This window comes from Micromesistius poutassou (genome assembly GCF_964030765.1).
Source record: "Micromesistius poutassou genome assembly, chromosome: 22".
Classification (NCBI taxonomy): domain Eukaryota; kingdom Metazoa; phylum Chordata; class Actinopteri; order Gadiformes; family Gadidae; genus Micromesistius; species Micromesistius poutassou.
In genome coordinates, this window is record NC_140292.1 from 9,690,353 (window position 1) to 9,711,176 (window position 20,824).

At 45.5% G+C, this 20,824-nt stretch overlaps 1 protein-coding gene across 1 annotated transcript; it reads left to right on the top strand.

The window, feature by feature from the left end:
- The first annotated feature begins 4,146 nt into the window (after positions 1–4,146).
- On the top strand, positions 4,147–15,936 carry slc20a1b (solute carrier family 20 member 1b). The gene is made up of 11 exons (XM_084486757.1): positions 4,147–4,400; positions 5,392–6,081; positions 6,291–6,431; positions 6,662–6,747; positions 6,931–7,027; positions 10,893–11,012; positions 12,137–12,388; positions 12,474–13,068; positions 13,221–13,406; positions 13,900–13,984; positions 14,253–15,936. Exons 2-11 carry the CDS (start codon positions 5,733–5,735, stop codon positions 14,406–14,408), a joined length of 2,067 nt encoding a protein of 688 aa, XP_084342883.1. The 5' UTR covers positions 4,147–4,400; positions 5,392–5,732; the 3' UTR covers positions 14,409–15,936.
- Positions 15,937–20,824: the final 4,888 nt, after the last annotated feature.

Consider the following 20,824-nt stretch of genomic DNA (forward strand, 5'->3'; position numbering starts at 1 on the left):
GGGCGGGCATACAGCAAGAGGGTTCACCTGGCTCAAGTGTCACGGGCAGCTCCGCCTTCTCCTCTCAGCTGACCGACTGCAGGGAGGAGGAACAGGGGGAAGAGTTGGGGTCTAACTTGTTGCACGAGGCCGTCTCTACGGCCTCCTGTACCAGTCCCCAGCCCGCTCATGAAGCACACGGGAGTGCCGCATGGAGGATGCCGAAACCCGGGCTATACTATGCCGTGGAAATGCCGCCCCACAGTCAGGAGGCTGAAGTGGGGGGGGGGGGGGGGGAGGCAGGGAGCGTGATACACAAAAGGCACTGGGCACGGTTCGTCTAAAGACACACCAACCAGATTATCGGTCGTCAGACAGTCTGGTCTGGAAAAGCTCTCTAAAGATGTACTGCCATTCAGTCGAAGGGACTTTGATATCTTTATTAGGGGGGAAGGAAAAAGAAGCTGGTCGATCCCAGGTGGGCGGCAGCTTCCTCTGCTTCTGTGTCCTGCTGGAGGGCTGGTTGCTGCTTCTGCTGCTGCTGCTGCGGTGGCTGCGGCATCGGAAGAGGCAGTGTCCTGCTGCACTGGGAGCAGGACCCCACTTCCTGCCAGTCTTCTGGGAGGAGCCTGTGAGAATCGTCCCGAAACCGGGAATGATTCTCCCAGACGGATGGCGAGGACGGGGGCAAGGATGCAGAAGAGCGAGAGACGGAGGAGTGGGAAGAGCCCTTGGACACGGTTCCCCCTTAATCACATGGTGGTCCCTGCTATCTTTCTCTCCTTCTGCTGGAGGCACCACGGCGGTGAAGATGCTGATGGCGTCAGCTAACCCCACCGAGGGGGAGAAGAAGAGGTGGCTGGAGAGCAGCACCTCTCTAGGCAGCGAACAACAGGCGGCGCGTATAGCGGAGCCCGATAGGGCGGCCACGGCATGTTCCTCACCCAGGCAGCAAAAGCACGAGGCCCTGGAAAGGGTCGGTCCTCTGATGACTCCACCCCACCACCGCTGGATCTCTTCATCGTAGATCGAAGTAGTAGACTATGAGGTAGCAATGAGAAAGGGAGGACAAGTGTGGGAGGGGCCCACGTTGATTTGGATCATTGTTTAAATCGTCAGTGCACGCCATTGCACGCACAGCACAAGGCCATGAGGTGAAGCCTCATGGCCTTGTGCTGTGCGTGCAATGGCGTGCACACAGCCAGAATGACAAGGCCATAAGGTGAAGCAATCGCATGCACACAGCCAGAATGACAAGGCCATAAGGTGAAGCCTCATGGCCTTGTCATCCTGGCTTTGTCATTCTTGTAATTCATTCTAGGTATACGAGTTTGCGGCTGCCGCCTGATGGATAGTTTTAGGAGGGAGAAGTTAACTGAATGGCAGCTTGACAGCCCGGTATAAAACTTTTAAAGGCAAGTTAATTTTTATTGAGACATTATGTTGAGCTGTTACCATTTGGGGACAGAAAGTAAAGTGTTGTAGCCACATGTTTAGGGGTTTTAACATATTTAAAAGAGTAAGCCTTATCCATTGATACCTTCCCCAAATTTGTTTTGGCTAGTTGATTAAAAAAATAATTTCATAAGGAGCTAAAGCATTTCATTCTACGGGAGAGGATTAGGGCCACATGTGATTATTTTTTGGAGTCTTGAGTTGAAAGTCAGAATTCAGAGATTAAAGTCAGAATGCAGAAGTTATTCTCAGAATTCTGACTTTAAACTCAAAAATCAACATGTGGCCCTAATCCTCTTCCGTATCATTCTATGGGTTGGGTGAGTTTAGGTGAAGTTATGTACCGCATTGCTTTACTTCCTTTCCTTTTACATTCCTGTAAACCTTTGTCATTAAAGTGGAAAGATAACTTAATTACCCTCCATTCTTTCAAGCCATGCCACCAGACTTTTTGCTGGAGGCTGCAGATGTTCAGTTGAAGGCTTTATTGGTGTTTTATATCCAACAGTGCTTCCCCACCTGGGAGGTTCTCCAGCATTTTGGCCCCTAACCCAATTTTACCACAGGGTGAAAGAATTGTAGAAGCTTTCACAATCTGATCTATAAACTGGTTTTTTTTTAATCAAAAGCCCTCCAATTAGCAACAGGGATGTTAATTCATGAAAAAGAGCTTAAAAAAATATTTTGTCAGGCGTGTGTTTTTTGGGTGGTACATTTGTATTGTTTTTGTAATGATGCGTAGTAGTAGTATGCGTAACATGTGTAGTATGATTTTGAGCTGCAAAAAACTGTTCTTTGGTTAAAAATGTAATTAACTGCACATTTACAGTGGCCTCTGTTAGTGTGTTTGTATGATTAGAGGAAATTATTATAAATAAATAAATAAATTACAAAACAATAATAATTTATACATGGCATACCTATATATTTGATTATTATTATTTAATATAAAAGAAGCAAGGCAATCAGACAAATAAGTCAATGTAGGGGTAATATTTAACCCACCAGAGTTAATTTCACTCACTAGGTTGGGTCAAATGAATGACCCAGCATTCTGGGTTAAATGGTAAAACCCAGCACCTGGGTCAAACCAACCCAGGGCATAAGTCTATTTTCGACCTTATCTATTTATTTAGGGAATTTATAAGGGAAGGGAAGCTCTACATTTGGCCTACTGTGGTAATACTTTTAACATGCTCAATTCAAAATACAAAACAATGATAATCAAGTGTAATCATCTATTTTGGTACTCCGGTGGTTTTATACTAGGTCTGCTTATCTATCTATTACCTATTTGAAACCGAAAATAGTGGATTCTCCTTAATTCTGACATATCCAGTTAAGCTGGAAATCCAGCCTCTGCAAACAGGGCTGTAGGCAAAGCAGGCAGATAACACATGTAAGTGGTATCCTTCAAATAAACATTAAACATTAACTGCATATATATTCATGTTTTGTGCTGTAGATTTGTTTTAAGACCATTTGCTTTTAAAGTTGTGTAATAAGTTGTGTAATAAGAATAACTGTTTGTTACACACTCGCATGCACACACACACACACACACACACACACACACACACACACACACACACACACCTACCTGCCTACCTATGCCAGAGGCATAGGTAGGCAGCCGCTTGGGGCCCCCATAGTAGGGGGGGGCCCCCAACAAACAAAAAAAAATATATTTTTTTTTTTAAGTACACAAACAGAGACGAAGCAAGACGAGTCTAAATGCGAAAAAATTTAATAAAGGGATAGGAAATAAAGTTACCCAAGCGGCTCAAATAAAAGCAAAAAGCAAAAAGACACCGATAAGTATTTGGCCACACTGCCAAAGATGACACACTTACAGCTATTGTTGGGGATACAGACAGGAACAACATCCAAAGCACTGAACATGCCGCTACAGGTTTGTTGTTTGTTTGAAATGTTCAATCTCAAGTGCAATGCCAATTGCAACCTCACACATACAAAGTCAATTATTCCTCTTGGCAATAGTTGCTGAGTATATGGCTGTTTGTGATGTTTTGCTAAGTAGGCCTATATGAATGTTTGTGGGAGTTTACCCTAACTACTTGTCTTGCTGTTATACTGATCTTGATTTGATCTTAAGAATAAACAGTGCTGGCATTTTGGCAAAGACAGGTGTTATCTGAAACCTTATTCTCTGTTGGGTTCCATCGTGACTATTCGTTTGTGTAGTGCTACACTTTGTGTGTTCTCTGCTTTCCATCTTCATTTTGGAGTAAAGAAGTGTATGCAGGGTTTAAAAGGGAAGATTTTTTTTCTCATCTCCAACCTTTACTTCCGCGTAGATTAGCTTTACCTACTTATTCACCAGTCTGTACATTTTTTTTCTGAGGTGGGCCCCATACATATCTTCGCCTTGGGCCCCCAATTTGCTAAATCCGTCACTGCACGCGCACACGCGCGCGCGCGCGCACACACACACACACACACACACACACACACACACACACACACACACACACACACACACACACACCGCTCGCTTTATTTTCTTTTTTCTTTGTCAATGACACGCTCATGCTGATGACAGCCTAGTGGGCAGGGCTATAGTAGGGGCGTCATCACCAGTGGGCAGGGCTATAGTAGGCGCGTCATCACCAGTGGGCGGGGGTATAGTAGGGTGCGTCATCTACTTCCAATAAAAGACCGTCGCCCGCCTCCGCTCTACCGGCGATTCATTGCATGCTGCTGTAACGCGACGGGTCATTCAAACTAGATCTTTCTGGATTTGGAGAAACATATTTAGTCCCGTAGTAGAGATGTTTTGAGGACAGGTCAGTCTATCCCAGCTAGTCTTGTTCATCAACGGAGAGTTATTCAAACATCTGCCTTTTATTTCCTGATCCCGCGCGCGCTGTCGTACTTTAATCCGCGGGATAATTAGCGCTCTCGCTAGAAGCTTCCATTTAAAGGATAAAGAAGGACAACGTGTGGTGAGTGGCCATGTTATGATTCATTTATAATATTTAATAAAGGATATGTTAATTGTGATGACTGTGGTACTCAGCTTCCGACCCGAACAGTGCGCTAACGTGTTAGCCCGGAGGTGCTAGTAGCATCCTAGCTAAGGGATGTACTAACTGACCCATGTCCTGTCAGTGGACCTCATCAACACGCACTAACTAACGCTTAACCAACTGGTTGGTTCATGAGTTCAAATGACCTCCCTCGGGGTCAACCTTAACTAATCTATTAACCTGGGACAATCGGTGGCTGCTCGTTGCCTCTCATCCGCTCAGTTGAACGAAGTAGCTTACTATTACAACACACACAGCCAGCTGCTTCGTATGGCCAGCATACATCCAGGCTGCATGGAGCGTGTAACGCGATGGCGTCACCGCGCCTCGTCCTCCGACTCAGGCTGTGGCGCCGGAGGAAGTGCTGCTGCTCTAATGAACTAACAGATTACGGGCCGATCTAGTCTATAGTTAACTAGAAGTGTAGTCGGTCCGGACGACGACAACCTTTTAGATGTGGTAACGCTAGTGATGATAAGCATGATGATAATCATTATGGTAATCGAAGATTAATTTGGCTCGTGCTGGATGGACGTCACGAATTTCAGCACGTGCACATGAAAGCCGATAACCTGTTAATAATGAATGAATCATTCGTAATCAATCTTACATCTAGACGGCATCGGATCATCTAATAACGCTATACTAACCCTTAATGATGGGACCATGTGCTTCCAAAGTAATGTTTGTTAAAACTGCCTAAATCGATTGTCTTCTGCGACATTGCTTATAAATGGCTACCGGGAAGTTTGCGGGAAAGGCAGATAGGGGGCTCTCTTCAGCATAACAATGGAGGTTCTTGGCTGTACAGTCTGCCCCGAGACGCCGCTGATCTAAATAATATGCTCTGTCTGTTGCTGTGGGCCTGTACATCACTGAAAGTACTCTCTCCTCTTCTGTTTTTCAGGATGCACCTCCATTCACCCAACCATACTATTACATGATGGCCAGTAGATTAGGTTTTCTGATTGCCCAGAACCAAAGTGTTGGCAAAATAATTAGCATTACCGGATAACAATACGCCCACACTTCTAATTTACCTCTATTTACCTTTATTTATTTCTGGCCTTGTAGAGTTATAGTTTACAGTATTTGGAGTCCTCATTTAACTGAGAGGCCTTGGACTCTGCTTATTTATTTACCTTGATACCTCTTACTACAGTAGCTGCTTCTTACTAAGCGGAGGGTTCTCATCCCTTCGATATTGCTACGACTCACTCTGTGTAGCCTATATTTACGTCACGCACAATGGCTTCCACAACCGTGGCTACACTACTCATCATGGGCACGGTCGCCCTGGCCACCCAGGGCCCGATGACCGACTACATGTGGCTGCTGATCGTGGGCTTCATCATCGCCTTCATCCTGGCCTTCTCCGTGGGGGCCAACGACGTGGCCAACTCGTTCGGGACGGCGGTCGGCTCCGGGGTGGTCACCTTGCGGCAGGCCTGCATTCTGGCCACCGTGTTCGAGACGGTGGGCTCGGTCCTGCTCGGGGCCAAAGTCAGCGAGACGATCCGGAAGGGCATCATAGACGTGGGCATGTACAACGGCTCCGAGCACGTCCTGATGGCCGGGTCGGTCAGCGCCATGTTTGGTGAGTTCAGCCCCAGCGTAAGGTCGGGAGTGTGGCTTGACCCTTGGCAGTTGGGCAGGGCCAAATCAAGACCTGGCAGATTACATTTGTGTGTCATGTTGTTATACAATACAATGTAGGTCTCCATGTGAACAGTGCCATTAGACATTATGTCACGCTAACATTCACAATAAGTGTATTAAAGGATATCATTGTTCCTTTCTATTCAGGGTCCGCTGTTTGGCAGCTGGCCGCATCATTTCTGAAGTTGCCCATTTCTGGAACACACTGCATTGTTGGGGCCACCATTGGCTTCTCCCTGGTAGCTAGAGGATCACAGGGAGTGAGGTGGCTGGAACTGCTTCGAATCGGTGAGAGACCCATGAGGCCCTTTGTCCACTGCTGATTTAGGGAAGGTTTTAAATGCAGTTTGAGTACAATGTACAAAACTATTGCCAACGCAAATGGCCAAGCATGATACTATATTTTTATTACACTGTTTTGTTTGTTTTTATAACGCTTTATGGCATGCGTCTGTATTTTGTCTACAGTAGTTGTGTTTTTTTATGACCCTGGTCTGTTTTTTTTTTTTCCATGCCAGTTGCCTCGTGGTTCCTGAGCCCCCTGTTGTCTGGTCTCATGTCTGCTGTTGTTTTCTGGTTTGTGAGAAAGTTCATCTTGCACAAGGTGAGCTTGTCGTTTCCTAATTCCCAGATTACACAAAAAAGCCTGAAAAGCGATGTCTTGATGATTTAGTAACGGTAGAGCAGCACACAGGATGCCGCTGTGGTTGCCTCCTGTAACGCATTTTGGAATTGCAACGAAAGAAGGCTATGAAAGTTCTGACGGTGCATTCTGTTGTCCCTGTAGAAAGATCCAGTGCCCAACGGACTCAAGGCCCTCCCAGCCTTCTATGCACTCACCATGGGGACCAACCTGTTCTCCATTATGTACACTGGAGCTCCGAGTGAGTATCGCAATGCTGCAATGTCTTTACCTCTGCATGCCTGCCCACAGCCAAAGCCCAAAATAAACCCCTCCCTCAGCCAGACGGATGCCCAACCTTATTCCAAACCCAACCAGACTGTTTACCCTTTCACAGTAGGCCTGTTTATTTGAACGTGTTTTTGTGGTGGCTTCCTGTGGTACCATGTGGGTCATAGTTTAAGCTTTAAGAGATGAAAAACAGGAAATGCATCAAGCTTTTATAGGATATTTAACTTTTATTGTTGACGTCAAATTTTTCTTCCAAGCCTTTTTTTGTTGTTGTTTTGGAATGAAAGTGGGAAAACAGAAGTTAAGAGGTTGTATTCTATGACTCCAGTAGGTCATTTAACTTTCTGCATTGCTGAGTAATAAACCAGGTTCTGCCATTTCTTCAGAATTAAATGAGCAACTTTTGCTCCTTGTGTTTTCTTCTCTCTACAGGGCCTAACAGTTCAAGAAGTTAGCTGGCCTGGGCCATTTAATGGCGGCTACAGGCCAGAGTATGACCAGATATCATACACTCATGTGTATGTGTACACACCTCACCCTTTCACACAACATGGCCCACTCACAGGACCATAGCCTTGCGGAGTCCAATACACTTGAGTCCCATCGCCCTAGTGCTCTTCACACATTAGCCTTCACACATCAGACATGAGGACCTGTACTCAGGAGCCACATGGCGCCTCTGTGCTCCTTCACACACTGGCCTTCACACAGTACCCATGAGGACCTGAACTCTGGGTTTACATTCAAGAGACTGCAATAGATTTCCATGGACAAAGTAGTTGACACGCAAACGTATCTTATGCGGGCCCCTTTTTTGTTGTAACAAGCATTCATACATTTAGAATGACTCACTAGTTCAAACCCGATTTTTACACTGGTCCAACCCCCTCCAAGGGCAGGCTCACGCCTTTTCTGGAAGAGAGAAGACACAAGCAGCCATTAACCAAGGGTTCAGGAACACTAAACAACCCTGAACCCTGATTAGTTAGAGTTGGTGAAATTCAGCACGGCCACCTTTGTGGATTCCAGAACGGCAGATTTCAGACAGATGACGTCCACTTTAACTACTTTAGAAGGAGTCTGAAAAAGGCTCTTTCGTGACAGGCTCTAAAAATCATCATTAAGTCCACGCTGAGAATGTGATTGGATATTGGGTTGCTACAGATGAAAGCAAATGTCCATTGCTCCACATTTCACTGCAGCCCAACAAGAGGTTGTCATGACAACATGTTGCATTATTCATGAAGACCTCTTTAGTACTCGTAGCCTAGAAAAAAAAGTTCAGAAAAGTTTGATCAGGTCGTAAGCTGTATTGCTCAAGAGCACAGTGTCTGAACTGTTTACTGCATGTGTTCGCTCTAGAACTGACTATTCAGGATCTCAGTTTACGCCACATGTGGTTGTCGGGGCATAATGTTATGAGAACATACTGTACTCACGGCTGTACAGAAGTTTCTCTTCCCAACCACACCCCTTATGCATGGACACCCACATATTTCTAAGTCACATAATGATCACTCTTTATCATCGCAAGTAAACTACTGCAGGAAAATAACCTATAACTAAAGATTTTATTTTCATGCTGAAGGTAGATTTCAAAGACTGTCATCTTATCCCACTGCAGTAGAGGGACTATAAAGCCTTATAATTTACATCAGGGTAAAACGTGTTAAACTTTAAATGGAAGCAGAGGTGTTCTATACGCACTTAGAGAAAAACCACCAGGACGGGTCTAGTTTCTGCCCATATGTCCTCATCCCAGGTATATAACGTCTGATGTTTGCAAGTCAAATTTCCCTGACTGGCCTGTTGCTTGGCAAGCGAAATGAGCACAGCCATGTCAGTATTCGTGGAACTAGATCTGCCGTCTATGCTAAATTTTACACTTGCTATATCAGCCATTTCTTTTATAATGGTGTACAAAACGGTATGTTCCGTTTCATACTAATCATAACATTTCAATCGCTTCACAACACATCGACGGACGTCAATGCGCCTTAGCTGGAATGCTAATTTTCTGCCTGGTTTCCCCTTTGAAAAACAGACACGGCAGGGCTTTGCTTAGTGGACCTGAAGCCATCGTCGACACACTGCTAATCACAGCACAGTGCTGGGGAATTAACTCGGCAGTAGACGACAAAACATTTGAGGTTAGCTTATTATAGTGCTGGCTGTTTACCAGGTATCATTAAGGTGTACAGTGATTCGTTAGGAGTCTTTAAATATTAGCGATTTTCCTTTTGAGCCGTCTATAGGAATGAGCCTGAACAAAGCAGAACTTTTTTTTCCACGAACATGAGTCATGAACTATCTTAAAGGAAAATAACAAAAATAGGGGTGTGATGAGCTGGCTTTACAGGAAGGAGGGGGTGGAGGGTGGGTCAACAAAGCCCTTTATTGTGTAACGTGGGCCACAAGACGGTGAGGTTAGAGGGCCGGGCTTGGAGCCTAACTGTGGGTAAATTCCACTTCCTTAGCGATCTCATTCATTCCTGTGCATGTCTGTGGGTTGGACTAACCACCTTTTGTGGAGGAGTGCTCCTCATAAATCAAGCCTGTTTTTTGTTTTCCCTGCGCCTGTTTGTTTACAAAGATCGGACCCACAAGGGTCTTTATCACACAAGAATCTATTCCCAAATGTCCTGAATCTCTGAGGAACTATTTTCCAACCCTCCTCTCCCACTTACTCCCCCCCCCCCCCCCCTATAACCTATATATATATATATATAACCTTAACACTCCCTTGTTAATGACTTCTCAATGATGGCCGTCTGGTTGACCCACACCTGTTTCCCCTCTGAAGTTCTCCAAGGACATGCTTCAGCTGTTAGAGAGGGGGGAGGTCTGTCGGTCCCAGCCACTTGCCACCGGTGCTCCTCAGGCCCCCCCCTTACTGAGGACATTGAGTTAACATTGCGTAACTAAATACACATGACACGTGGGATGTTCAGTGTCTGCAGCATGTGAGAGCCACGATGTGGAGAGCAGTGCACCTCTGACTACTGGCCTAGCCAATTACCCAAGAGGAAGCCTCTTATCTCAATCTCTGCACTCTTCTGTTTTTTGTTTTTTTTAACAAACCGAAACAATACATTTCTCTACTCCTGGGTGGACGAGGGCGACAAGAGGTTGGGATGTCCTCACCTTTTTAAAGCAACCTGCTGACTTGCGTTCTCCTTATGACAACGGCGGCGTCCCCGGGGTTGTTCAGAGCCCTGCCAGGCATGCACTGCACTGCGCCTGCTCTCAGCCCCCGATGCACATACTGTACTGCAGCCTTGGCACCCCGGCGTCCTTGACTCGCTCAACTCCCCCTTCTTTAGTCTTTCCTCCTCTCCCGTCGGCCTCCTGTACCCTTGTAAGGAATGCATTGTCCATGTGCAGGAAACTGGGTGGTGTGTGTGTCACGACAGCCCAACGGCACAGTCACCCTTGCCTTTGTTGTGGGTGTTGTTAGCCCTGTTCACTTGTGGTGTCTAATTGCATATGGTATATTACACTTGTGGCACAGTGTGCTTTGAACACCACTGAGAGATGCTTTATGATGGCCAGGACTCACAGTAGCTCTGCCCTCTGCATGTTCAGATCAATGTGGATCACTTTGTTGACGCCTGTGATCCTCCTGTCCTAGAATAGTAATTTCAACCTGTATTTGATAGTTTTGATGATGTTTAGAATTTTTTTTTGTTAATGTGTTTTTTTTTTAAAGTAGTTTTAGACTTTTTTTTTTTTTTTTTTACGGTAGCATCTGCTGCCATGGTTCTTAAAATGCCTTTCTCTCTCCGTTTCTCTTCTCTTGTGTTTATTTGTATTTGTTTCCCCTTGGGACTCATCAGTGCTGGGATTCAACAATTTCCAATGGTGGGTCACTTTGCTCATCTCCCTGGGCTTCTCCGTGGTCACCGCCCTGGTGGTGTGGTTCATCGTGTGCCCGTTCCTCAAGAGGAAGATTGAACGTAAGTAGTCTTACCGGCGTCTCAGTTCAGGTGACTCACTGACTAGGATCTTATTTTTATTTTATTTTTTTTACCACTATCCAGGGCGGCTTTTCAAAGGCTCATGCACGCACACACACAGATCTACCTAAGCAAGAGATTTGGTCCTTCATGTTTAGTGTCAACCCATTTTATGAGCTTAGCCTAATTCTGAACAGGGTTCTGTTATAATGGAGGTGTTCCAAAGAAGAGATTTGTATAAAGGGACTAAGTGAGTAATCCTGATTAATGAACACCACGTAGCCCTTCTACACAATACATCGAGTGTTGTACAAAATAAATGGCCTAGATTAGCTGATTGTCCCCAGTTTCAGGTCTATGAAGTAATGTAGAAAAGCCCTATGAGCATATTTAAAACGGTGCGTCATAGATGGCACCTAGTTAATTTACGTTGCAAATGTTAAAACAAATACAAGACTAGCATCTTAAGGTCCATACTTTAAGGAACGTCCCTAATTAGTTGTCCCAATTCTGCCTAAGAGCATTTAGCGAGCCATCTCCAGATGCAGCAGTAGCACATTGGTCTTTGTGATAAGACAATGTTTTGTAAAGTGCTTTTATGGTTATGCACTTTTTTTTTTTTTAATCAAACAATACCGTATAGATTCACATTTAATCCAGAAGTCAAGATGGGGGTTGGAAGGTTAATCTTGGGAGTCATGATCTGTCTGGGTTTCACTCCCGTCTCCTAGACCGAAGCTTCCTAATTGGGTCATGCTAATCTGCTAATTGGCCTTTAACACTTGCACAGAAATAGAAACGGGTTGAGGTTCTGACATGGAACGGTACCGTAAGCCAATGCCCCAGGTTTTTTTCCGGTAAGGCCTTGGCTCCCAAGACCGGCATGTGATGTTGTAATTCAATATCACTTATGGCATCACATCATGTGAGCTAGAAGCCTGCATTGATCCATTACAAGGAAGTTGCTATGATGGACTTTGGTTACTTGGTTGGCAACGTCAACGGCCTCACCAAAGACGCAACTGTGTGTGTTCCTTGTGTCTGGTCAGGCAACCGCACACGGCTGCTCACATTACACTACTCTACATGTTACGCAACTGACCCCGGGCCCTCTCCTCCCCCAGGAGACCTGAAGGCATCCAGCCCCTCCGAGAGCCCCCTGATGGAGAAGAGGGAGCTCCCAGAGCCCCAGTGCCCCATCCTCAAGCCGGCCACCACCCCTCCCCCGGCCACCGAGAGCGCCTCCGCCCAGCCCGTGGTGGAGGAGCGGCGGGTGGCCTTCAACATCGGAGACTCTGACGACGGCGACAAGGAACGCAAGGTCGGGTTCTCCATCGGAGACACGGACGAGAACGACTACAGCGCCGCCAACGGTGGTGAGTGATTTAAAAACAACATCCTACTGGACGTAGTTGTTGTCATTTGGGACATATTTAACCCTTGCTTTCCTGTGTTCACCAGGACCCCCCAAGGCCCAGCCCAACGGTGCTCCGGCCATCTCCGCCAACCAAGCCCAGTTCAACCAGCAGCAGATGCAGTTCTCCAGCCAGCAGGCCCACATCCCCAGCAACGGCTACAGCCACTACCACACGGTGCACAAGGACTCGGGCCTGTACAAGGACCTGCTGCACAAGCTGCACCTGGCCCGCGTGGGCGACTGCATGGGCGAGGCCGGCGACCGGCCCATCCGCCGCAACAACAGCTACACCTCCTACACCATGGCCATCATCGGCATGCACGGCGAGTTCAAGCATCGCGAGGGCGAGTTCCACGATGGTGCCAAGGCCCCCGGCGCCGCCGGGCAGGACAGGAAGCGCATCCGCATGGACAGCTACACGAGCTACTGCAACGCGGTGGCGGAGCACACCGCCCCCGAGGGAGTGGAGGAGGCCGACGTCACCCTGGAGATGGCCAAGGAGGAGGGCGCCGGCAGCCACAGCTCCCTGGAGGAGGACCGGCTGGAGAAGGACCGCCCCGAGGTGTCCACCCTCTTCCAGTTCCTGCAGATCCTCACCGCCTGCTTCGGCTCCTTCGCCCACGGAGGCAACGACGTCAGGTACCTTCAGGGGCTTTTCTTTTTACCTGCCAGAGTTGAGAATCAACAGACCAAGCAGGTGCTCTGAATGTGTAACTCTGTATTGTTGAACACTGGGCGGCTGGATCGAGTGACTCGTCTGAAGTGTTGAACAAGTTGAATCTGTGTTGCAGTAATGCCATCGGCCCGCTGGTGGCGCTGTGGATGGTGTACACCAGCGGCAGCGTGGAGTCCGCCGAACCCACACCTGTCTGGCTGCTGCTGTACGGAGGAGTGGGCATCTGCGCCGGTCTGTGGGTGTGGGGCCGCAGGGTGATCCAGACCATGGGCCGGGACCTCACTCCCATCACCCCCTCAAGGTACCACCACCACACTAACCCAGTGCAGCCTCCTGTCCAGACAGGACTCTACACACACAACCCAGTACAGCTTCCTGTCCAGACAGGACGCTACACACACAACCTAGGACAGCCTCCGGTACTACAGACGCGTCTCATATGCCTTGTTTCCACGGAGCGGTTTGGTTCGGTGCAGCTCAAGTGTCGGCGGTGGAAACGTCAGCCAGATTTAGCGTAACCGAGTTGTCCTGCTCCAGGCTGCTCCGCTCGCTGGAAACGAGGCATTAGCCACTGACCCGGGACAGCTTCCGGTCCAGACAGGACTTGTATCTGCTGTCCTACTACAGCTTCCTGTCCTGACACACTGACCCAGGCAACATCCTGTCCAGACCACTGTCCCGGACCACTTCCTGTCCAGACATGAGTCATACCCAGCATCTTATATTAGCATCTCTGCTCAGACACATTCATCTGATGACGAACTGTACTTAGTTTGTTCCTCTTCCCCCTGCAGTGGTTTCAGCATTGAGCTGGCCTCCGCCCTCACAGTGGTGGTTGCCTCCAACATCGGACTGCCCGTTTCCACCACCCACTGCAAGGTAAGCTGGCCAGCCTGGTCCCGCAGCCAGACTCTGAGCATAAATGAGGACACTGTCTTAACATGTGGGTGGAGGGAGAGGAGACTGGGTCCCCACTGGGCAGTCTGGGGCTAAAAATAGCCCGGCTCAGTCCAAATAAGTGGCATCACTTGGGAAAAGGAGAGAGAAGATTCCAGCTCCACATTACCTCATGTGTTTGGCGACCCTAGAAGCCACGGATCCGTTTTGAAGACGAGTAACGGGTCCTTCCCCTCCTTCCTCCTTCCAGGTGGGCTCGGTGGTGGCGGTGGGGTGGCTGCGCTCCAAGAAGGCGGTGGACTGGCGTCTGTTCCGCAACATCTTCATGGCCTGGTTTGTGACGGTGCCCATCTCGGGCCTGATCAGCGCGGCCATCATGGCGCTGTTCGTCTACGCCATCCTCTGAAGGGTGGCGACGCCGGCCCCAAGAGGGGGGCGAGGAGAGACACTGTGCCCCGGCACGCGCGCGGCGGCGGCCCAGAAGCGGTGGCTTGGAAAAGGAGGTCATGGCGTACGCGGACCTCCAGGCCACCGCTTTCGGGAGAGGAAGGGAGGAGAAGAAGTGTTTGGAGGGGGTGGGAGGGTTGTGAAATGGGCCTGTGGTTCTTTTATACTGCATTATTCCCCACCTCAAGTTGGTGGTTATTTTCCTTTTGGGCCCGGTCTCTTTCATTTCCTTTTGTCTGGACGGACAAAAGAATGATTTGAGATACCGTCGGTCCCCACAAATCTGTAGAGCAAAATGCACCAACTTTTGTTTCATTACTTTTTTTATTTCTTTCCTCAACTATATGGGTATATATAGATATATATATATATATATATATGCAGCTGTCTTTCTTGGGCATCTTATTTCATGAGTTTAGGAAAAACGAATGGAGAGAGGAAAAAAAACAATGCAATATTATCATTTTGTTTGCAGCTGTATTTCAGTGAACATTCTCAGTGGCAGCCCTGGCTGTATGTTTTGGTGCAAAAAAACGAGGTTATTTGTGCGTGGCTTTTAAATGTTTAAGTTCTTCATTTTTTTTTGGTATTAGTGAAATGTTTTGATTTGGTCTTGTCATCATGAACCTCCGGTTTAGATTATTTTTTATATTTATATATACACTATCTATAAACGGCCCCTTAGACTAGCTGGTTGAGAGGCACCTTTTTAAAAAGGTTCATAAAAAGAAGTAACCGTTCATGGGTTTCTGTCACGCACGCTTAGGACCATTTATATATGACCAAATAACATATAGAAGAGCTTAGTGATTGTAATAGCTTGACTCTACCATTCGAGAATGAGTCGCAGATGTAAACTCAGAGCAGAAACGCATCGATATCATGACCCTGACCAGGGTTGGACTAGTTCTCCACCAGTGTCCTCTGCTACAAGCCTCACCACTGACCTGGTAGCGCGCATTCACATTCAATGTATTACAATATCAACGCACAAATTTAGCTCTCAAATGAATATCCTTACATCCTGTTAAACTTGATCACATGGTTTGAGGCTGTAGCTCCTTCTGCCAACACGGACCGGCGCTCCCTGATAATATAACCTTTTTCTTGCACTGTACATCTGCCTAGAGTTTTGGACCGCTTTCCACGTTGGCTTTTTTCTCCCTTGTTTTCTTGAAGTTGTTGACTGACTGGGAGGCCCTGAGTGAGGAGATCATTGACCGGGTTGTATTGTGGCGTAGAGATAAAGGGGAACACGCCCCTGTCCCAGCACCATCACAAGGTCATGTGGCCGCAGCACCAAACGTTTTTAGACCTATAGATGCAGTAGTTGCCTTACTTCTGTCCCCCTTTAGGTACCAAAGAAGAGATTGATTTAGCTATGTTGTTTTTTTTAAACGCACATCAAGCCGTTGCTATGTCCTGACCAGCAAGACAGTATAAAAATGTATGAAAAACCAAATAAAAAAATGGAAAAGTTAAAACTACCTCTGGCTTTGAAGTTGTTCTATTAAACACATGTTCAATACTAGGCCGGCTTCCAAAACATGTAGCTCCTACGCAGTTTAACAAGAACGACGTCACATGAAGGGTAAGAGGGATAGTTCCCTTTATTTGGAAGTAAAATGTTCCACACCGTGGTGCGCATCAGCTACTGGAAGACCGCAGGAGCGCTGCAGTCCTGCGTCCTCTGCACTGCATCATTCCACCGGATCTGTGACAGAACAGTTCTCCTTAAAACGGCAGCTCAACCGCCCTCCCTCCCTCCCTCCCAATATTGTTTTCAACGTGACATGAATGGCCTGATCCTGCAGCTCACGTGATGTGAGATTAATGAGAAAAAAAAAAATCAACCTAACAAAGCAAACGCCTACCGAGTATTACGAATACACAGGGGATGTTAACGGTCGACCACTGTACTTTGACCTCTGACTCATATGTTACCAGCTTTTACTATTGAACGGTGCATCTGCGCTTCGGAAATAGCCACAGCAAGGCGACACGCTATAAATCAAGCAAGCACATTGGTCACCGGGGGGAGGCTGTCTGAGTGGCCTGGATCTGTGTACTAGATTCAGTCAAAGGCTGTTATCAAACAGTATGCTGTCCTTGAAGCGTCGACCTAGAACAGGCTCACTATTGGATATTTAGCCATATCGTTTGATTGATTATCGTTGTCTTATTGTATCCCTATAAATGCAATATGTAGGCTACAGTATAATGAGATTTCACTGGGTTTAGTGTGGGCTAATTAATTTAAAACCAGCAACCTTTGGGCCCGGGAGTCGTCGTGGTGCGTTCATCTGTGGCTGCGGAGGGACAACATTAGATTATAGCGGCCATGAGAGAAGGGATGGCGTTTAAGAAATGGAAAGGATCTCGGTGACTAACACGTTACCAAAGTTGGTGATCTTTTCCGTCTCTGTCTCGTGGTGCTCTGGAAAAATTATTTGGTGTTATTTTTAGACTACTATATGGGAAAAAAAAAAAGTTATACAACCAGTGTAACTTTATGGTGGGGCAATTTAACAAATGTTTGCAGCACTGCGACTTCAGACCTACTAGAAGCTTTACTCACCACGTCTCTGCCTCAGACCTGTAATAATTAGAAAAATTACAGAATTTAGATTTTGCGTACAAGATTGGCGTCTCATTTACTTGACAGAGGTGTTTATTTTATGATTATTATTTGCCTCACCGTCCGTGTCCTCAGTGGACTCTGATGAGGATTCTGTTAAACACATCACAATTAGTGGAAAACCTTATACTATTATATTCAGTGCCATTTAAAATAGATATATTATTTAAGGGATAAACAAGCCCAAACATGTACAAAGGCGGCCCTTGACTGCCGACTTCAGGCCAACGTTTGAACCGCAGTCCGTGTCTCTTACCCTCGTGCGAGGCGACGGATTTATCATCGCCCTCTGTGGGTGGAAGTATTAAGACAAGTTACGCAATGGCAAACGTAAGCATTGGTATTCTCTTGATGCCAAATACCATGTCATCTTTCGTTGTTAGTTTTGTACATGAAAATGTATTCGACACACCTTTGCTGTCATCACCAGCTGCAACTTGCTCCACCACTGTGGGGACAAAAGAATTGGTTATTCTAGATATACAACATTGAATTGTAAAGACAAACGGAAGTACTGCGAGCAATACTAGGGAGTAGTCTAAAACGAACTTACCAGTTTCAACATGAACAGCCTCTGGGAATGGAGATTAGACATAAGAATGATTGCCTCAACAATATTATTACTACTGATGCTCACAACCAATCAATCTTGGATTTGGGAGAATGATAATAACGACTTAATTTCTCACCCAAGTAACGTGAATCCTCAGTGTGTTCCTCTTTAAAGAGTAAAGAAAGTTAATAATGCATATTGCAGATTGACTTTCTTGCTATTTAAAAAGGGATATTAACTTTTAAAATGCAATTATTCTTTTATAATAAGGTATGCTACAAGGAGAATCTTATTTTGTATCTTACCATTCTTCTGAGCAGCCTCAAACTCAATTAGATCTGGGAAAAAACATGAAATGATTTATTCTCAGTAAAACCATGTGCACGCACACGCACACGCACACACACACACACACACACGTATGTTGTTTTCACGTAATACAACATCACTGTACCCGTTTTCTGTAGTTCAGTCAATTCAGCAACTGGAACTTTAAAAAGAAAAAACACAAAAAAGAAGGAGGTTTGCAGAGAATATTCATGGTCATAACATTATAACTCCTCATTACTGTGACATCCCACAAAGTGTCCCTTACCTTCCTCCACCACGGCCTCCTCCTTCTCTTTGGTCTCCAGAGAGGCAGAGAGTGCTGGGGAGGGAACCACAAGTCAACAAGTGAGACCTGGTAAACACACTTTAAAAGACCATTTACAACTCTAAGATGCCTCTAGCTGGTTTACCAAAGGCAAAGCAAACAGAGAGCAAATAGACTAGTATACCAAAGAGTATAGAGAACAAAGTGTGTATACCAAGGTTATGATTTAGTTATGAGGGAGTTCTGTAACAGAGTTCAAATAACTAGGGAAACTTTTCATCTCAGAAAGTTATCATCTCTCCATCAACAGGACACAACTTGAATTGGAAATTCCTATAACTCAACGTTATCACGCATCTTTCTTACCTGTCTGGAATCCAGCCAAAGCTAGGAAGAGAAACAGAGGTACCAGAGACTTCATGTTGGCTGGTGTTCCTAACAATGTCAACAATGATCCACAAAGGGGCTATCTCAGGGATGGAGAGGTCTGTTAGTGGCAGGTGTGTAGCACGGCCCAACATTGAGGACCAGGGGGCTTTCGTCTGCCTCTTATATCATCTCATCACATGCTTGGCGGTGGTGGTACCATTGTCCCATCCGCTACCTGAACAGACGCCAGCTGGGCCGCACGTCCCCAGCAGACACCACACACACAGCCGGCTCATTCAGGCCTTCAATGGGGGCCATTGTGTGCTGCTGGGTCACACGCCTCCCGCCGCCATGTTGCTCTCTGCACGCTGGGGTGGGGGAGGAATAAAACAAAAGTAAATAAACAACAGGCGCTTCCTGTTTTTTTGAAGGGATGAAACCAGTGACGCCACATCCTAGGCCAAAATAAGGGTCGTTCACATGAGACATTTTAACACATGTCACCAATGGTGTAGGCTACCTATACTATTTCACATTCAGATTAAGTTTTTCCATATCTTATACCTTTTGCATATTTGCCTAGGCATTTTATTCCCTAATAACACACTTGACAATGAGAATAATTCTGGCAATTCAAAAGGGACCACATAAACAATAATTACTAAATATTAAAGGACATTTTTACAGAACTAAATAAATTAACAGTTGGGAACAATACAAACATCATAAATGACAAGAACTTAAATATGTAGCTGTGCCAAGTGAATGGACCAATTTATTTCAATCAATTGATTTACAGTTGTGTTCCCTTGTCTTTCACTCTCACGCATGCAAAACAGGTCTCGCAAAAATATAAAAAATGAAAGACAATACACATCTAACATCTCATTACTTTATTGTAAACATTTTAAACCTCCAGACATCATGGGTCAAACTTCCCCGAAGCTTTTTATTCTTTTCTTTTTCCGGTTCCATCCATATTTGTCAGTTCAATTGGTTTGGATTTAAAACGGGACTCAATTGTATAAAATAAAAAACAGACTATTTGGGGGATTAAAGTGCACTATCAATTATTATATTGCTACGTCTCTAAACAGACATTCGTTCAAAGGCTCTTAGAAAACATTAAAACTACGAGTGGTCTTCCCTCCAGTGATTAAAGGAGAAATGGAGCCCTCGTGCTAGGAATGTTCTAGAATTAGTTATCTTTTCATAAACTCAAGCTTCATTCATTGCTTGTATAGAAGTGTAATGGTGGACTCTATCCCATAAGAAAATGCATTATTCATATAATTTGATGAAATAAAGAAGTGTCTTCTAGATTTAAGGCACCACAACATGAAAACCAACAGCAGGAAAGCAGGTAATGCTTTTCTTAAACAGTCAGTGTGATGGACTTCTCTCTGTGATGGCTTCTGTGCAATGTTAGAACAGGGAATCATCTTGTCAAAATAGAACTTACCACTCACATGTCTCATCAAAATACAAAACACTGGTAACTCAATGAGACGTACCTGATTAAATAAAGGTTTGACTTGAATTCAGTAGTATGCCAAAAGGGAGTTATTTTATCATGTTGTAAAAAACAACATTATAGTCAATCTGAAACATAACTGGGTTATTAGTGATCGTCACATTGAACCACTCAGCCACAGGACTACACCGTTTTAACTGACTATAACTAATATGTTCTCTTGTTGTGTGTGACAGCAGGAGACATTTTTAACAACTTTGCATAACCCACATGACACAAGCAGAGAGCCAGTTCCCCAGAGCAGCATAAATCAAGTGCCCTTGTCATATGACAGCACCAAGTACATGGTGTTGTTCCACCGTTACCTGATAAGATGTTCCTCAATAGGAAGGAAAGAGGAATATCAATATTGACATATTGATACTGATGTGGCTCGACTGTTGTTGCTTCCAATGTCTTACTGTGCATTTATTATCTCGCTTTGGAGCGTTCATCTTCCATTATTTATTAACGCCTTCCCTTTTACCGGGTTGAATATATATATATATATATCTATCTCTTTTTTTTAATAATAATTTTCATCTTCAATTTTATTTCCTGAAATTTTGGATCCATTAAGTATTATCTTAGCTTGACTTATCTGGATGTGTTTCTAATCATCCTTGATTCCCAATAATCCCAATTCAGATACTTATTATTTAAAAAAACATTACTGTATTTTAACTCTTAGTTGTAAAATAAAAAAT